The sequence below is a fragment of the Triticum aestivum genome, chromosome 2D, assembly GCF_018294505.1.
Source record: "Triticum aestivum cultivar Chinese Spring chromosome 2D, IWGSC CS RefSeq v2.1, whole genome shotgun sequence".
In the NCBI taxonomy this organism is placed as follows: Eukaryota; Viridiplantae; Streptophyta; class Magnoliopsida; order Poales; family Poaceae; genus Triticum; species Triticum aestivum.
In genome coordinates, this window is record NC_057799.1 from 79,563,667 (window position 1) to 79,567,773 (window position 4,107).

A 4,107-nucleotide genomic window follows, 5' to 3' on the forward strand; every position below is an offset into this window, starting at 1 on the left:
GTTAGCGACCCTTTCCATTGTGCGGCCCAGCGACAGATGAAGGCCCAACCCACCATGCTTCACTACATATACACGGGAGAACAGAACGAGCAGACATCCTGGCTTGGATCAGAACGAACCAGCGACGGCTGTAGCGTGTATCTTTCCCCTCTGTACTTCTTCTCCTTCCTCGAGCTCTCCTGTAATCGCCACCATACTCGATTCCTCCATTGATCTATGAAAGAGTAGCAGTGGGTACCTAACAGTTTGGCCCGGGGAGCGGATGAGGACGATTATATATGGGGTCGGGTGGGCCAGCGAGGGCCGGGTCTGACGTGGCGGACGCGCCCGGTCGCCCTTGGGCCTCCCTATGTCCACCCCATATTTGAGCCGGATATGAGGGAAGGCCGGTTTGACGCGCCTGTCCGTGTCGCATTTTTTTGACCTGTGACTGACTGGCCGTCCGATCGGACATATGAGGGGGGTTTGAGGCGCACAGCGGTAGATGTTTCTTATAGTCATATAAATATTTTGAACTGTACAAAATCCTCAAGGAAATTAAGCAAAATGTACAGATCGGAGGCGTCAGCCAAGGCAAGTGCACTCAGTAGATGGAGCCACATAGCATAGCAGTATATACATCGAAGGTCATTGTTGAGAAATGATATTCACGTGCACGGTCATTGTTGGTCTTGCAGGATGTAGGGGTCTGTAATTTGCATGCATGCATAATGCGTGCGCAAGGCCCGGCGTCCTACCTCGCTAGCTCATTGGATCCTTTGACCAACCCCAGCAGCTTCGCCGGCGACAGCCGCCGGGGGCTGATCACGACGTCCATCCCCCTCCGCGCCTTCCGCTCCTCGATCGTCTCCAGCCGCGGCGACCACGGCCTCCCCCTCGCCGCCCCCACCAGCAGCTCGTAGTGCTTCCTCAGCTCCGGCGTGCTGCAGATCGGCGACCCGTTCTCCTCCTCATCACCACGACCACCAGAGGCGCCAGCGGGCGGCCGCCTCCGTGTGACCGTCTTCACGATGAACTCCTCCGTGACGCTGATCACCGTCCGGCCGTCGCCATCCTTGACGTACTCGAACGGGCTCCTCCCGCCCCCGGCCAACGACGGCGCCGACGACGGGGCGCCGCCAGCGCGGCCGTTGTGGCTGTCGTAGGAGAGCGCCGCGAGCGACGCCGCGGTGACCGCGCCCTGGCCCTGAGCAGGGAGCCGGTCCACGGGGACGACGAGGTACGTGCGGCCGGCCTCGAGCCGGTCCTCGACGGCGAGCACAGGCGCGGGGCGGCCGATGCGGAACCCGTCTGCCCGGCAGACCACACGCCCACCGGCGCCGTGCTCCACCATGACCTCCCCGGCCGCGCTCCCGGGCTCGGCCGCCCGCGTCTCCCCGCCCCACAGCACCAGCCTCGCCGCGTGCCGCCGCCGCCGCGTCCGTCCGGGGACGACGCAGAGCCACCGCAGCACGCCATTTCCCATGGTACGCGCGCCCGCACGTTCGATCGCAGCGATGGAGCTAGCTAGCAAGCAAGCACGACGATCTGCACGTTACATTATGGCTTGTTGACGCGCGCGGCTGCTATATAATAACCACGGCGAGCGAGCCGTGGACACAAGTTGGCAGCGCATGTCTGACATAACCACTCGAGAAAATAAATGTTTGACATGTACGTGCGGGCGCTGTACAGAGTGATGGATGGGTCGTGAGTGGCGGTTGACACGGCGATCGATCGCGTCGGTGGTCAAAGTCCTCGGCGTTTTCGCGATTTCTCGGGGTGACGCTGCCAAGTTGCCGGCGAGCAAGTTGGGAGGGCGGCGAGCAAGCCGGTCGCGGCGAGCAATCGACGGATGCAGGCAGGGAGTGGTACGTGGTACGAGGTGGAAGGGCGGCGCGCGCGCGTGGTTGCATCTGCGTCCGAAGCTGCGTGCATGGCGGGTGGTCGGTACGTCGTCGTTGGTGGTTGCCGTGCCGACGAGGGTTCGCGAGCACATCTCTAGAGTGCTCCTTGGTAGCTTGTGGACGGTGGATGTGCTGCCAAAGTCACGGAAACCGTTGCCGGATAGGTGAGTTAGTGAACGGGATCGATTATCCAGAACGTTCCACGCGTACGGCCGCTTCCTAGCAGTGACTGGATCCGCGTCGATCCAAAAAGACGCTTTTTGGATTCGTAGCTTGCTTGGCGTGCAGGGTCAGATCGACCACCAAAATGGTTCGCTTCTTTGTCTGGGAGCAACTTGAGCAGAGCCATCATATCGGGAATCGTCATAATGCATATGAAGTGTTTAAAGGCTGCACTACGAGAAATCCAGAGTCGCCATATCTTAGCCTTCACCAGCGGAAATGCCCGTGCGTTGCAACGGAAGAAAAAAAACATACTTCCTGAACCCAATAGCTCAAGACTCTTCCTCCTCCTCCTCCTCCCACGACTGAAAAAATGTGTTGTGCAAAAACATAACCATGAAAGGAATTCGTAGTACTGTAGGTGTGTGCAATTTAAATCACAGAAATATCTACATGGTCACGAGTATCTCTTCACGTATTTGTTGACGTTGCTTAGTGATCCCCCAAAATATCGCACTATAATAAAAATAGTAAAGTCTTAGTACAACATTCTAGCTTTACTACGGAGGCAACAAAGATTTCCATGAACCAGTGCTGGCTAGGTTTAGGACTGGGTAGCATAGCACTATTTGTGTCCAATGATATTAGAAGCATTTTTTGCGGGGCAATGATATTAGAAGCATTTTTTGCGGGGCAATGATATTAGAAGCATTGTACAAAGAGCCTCCATTAGTGGCTAATATATATAACAAAGTAAAGTGCGGAGTTTGTGTCGCACACAACATGGAGTCCGACTGCTTGTGCTTTGGTGACCAAAATTATTTTTATTAGGAGCATTGGAATAGTTTGTGACGGGGGCTAGCGTGTCGAGCAGAAAAATAAGAGCAAAGATTTGTTTTGTTCTCAGAAAAATATTGTACATGACCAATATAGAATGAGTCCTGTTTATTGTAATTTAGACATAGTATTTTTTTTGCGTCCAATGATATTAGAAGCATTTTTTGCGGGGCAATGATATTAGAAGCATTTTTTGCGGGGCAATGATATTAGAAGCATTGTACAAAGATCCTCCATCAATGGCTAATATATATAACAAAGTAAAGTGCGGAGTTTGTGTCGCACACAACAGGGAGTCCGACTGCTTGTGCTTTGGTGACCAAAATTGTTTTTATTAGGAGCATTGGAATAGTTTGTGACGGGGGCTAGCGTGTCGAGCAGAAAAATAAGAGCAAAGATTTGTTTTGTTCTTAGAAAAATATTGTACATGACCAATATAGAATGAGTCCTGTTTATTGTAATTTAGACATAGTATTTTTTTGTGCGCGTGTTAAACAATTCCAACATAATTTGCTTTTGAGTATAGTTCGAGTAGTATCTACAAATATTACCGAAAACATTGTTAAAATACTTCTACGGGAGGGTTTTATTGAAAGTGTTCGGAAACATCAGGAACGTAACAGATATTTCTTGGTTTCAACTTTGCGACATCAAAAGAGAAAGACTAGAAAAGGAATATATAGAACGAGAACCTTTTTAAAGCGTATCAGCCGACCCGGCTTACGAATTTATACCAACTATCAAGGAATTCCTAAAGTTTTGGGTGGAATGGGAATTGCTATTCTTTCTACTTCTCGAGGAATAATGACAAATCGAGAAGCTCGACTAAACAGAATTGGGGAAGAAGTCTTATGTTATATATGGTAATCGCCCCGCCTATAGTGCTCGAATTCTATCTCGCCCTTCCTATTTTTAAAATAAAAATAGAAAAATAGGAGAAAAAAATATGACATAATTTGACGTCAACAATTTAGATATAAAAAGTAGTTCAACTTGCCTGATCCCGTTGCTACTATTGGTATTCCAATGCACGGAGACGTTAGTGCCATTATATCCCATTTGGAGACCCTCTCTTTCCTTTTTTAGTTGGTGGGTGATAGGCGCCGGTCGACCGGCCCAAATTGGGTCGGTCAGCCCGCAGCCATCCGATTTAGATGATGCTAACCGTCAGATGCACTCTGTCTTCGTTAGAACGCACTCGCACGAAAGATTCCCCGCATCT

The 4,107-nt window shown here is 51.1% G+C and overlaps 1 protein-coding gene across 1 annotated transcript; it reads right to left on the reverse strand.

The window, feature by feature from the left end:
• Window positions 1–513: 513 nt before the first annotated feature.
• LOC123048831 (uncharacterized) lies at window positions 514–1,526 on the reverse strand. The gene has a single exon (XM_044471858.1). It carries the CDS (start codon window positions 1,463–1,465, stop codon window positions 734–736), a length of 732 nt encoding a protein of 243 aa, XP_044327793.1. The 5' UTR covers window positions 1,466–1,526; the 3' UTR covers window positions 514–733.
• Window positions 1,527–4,107: the final 2,581 nt, after the last annotated feature.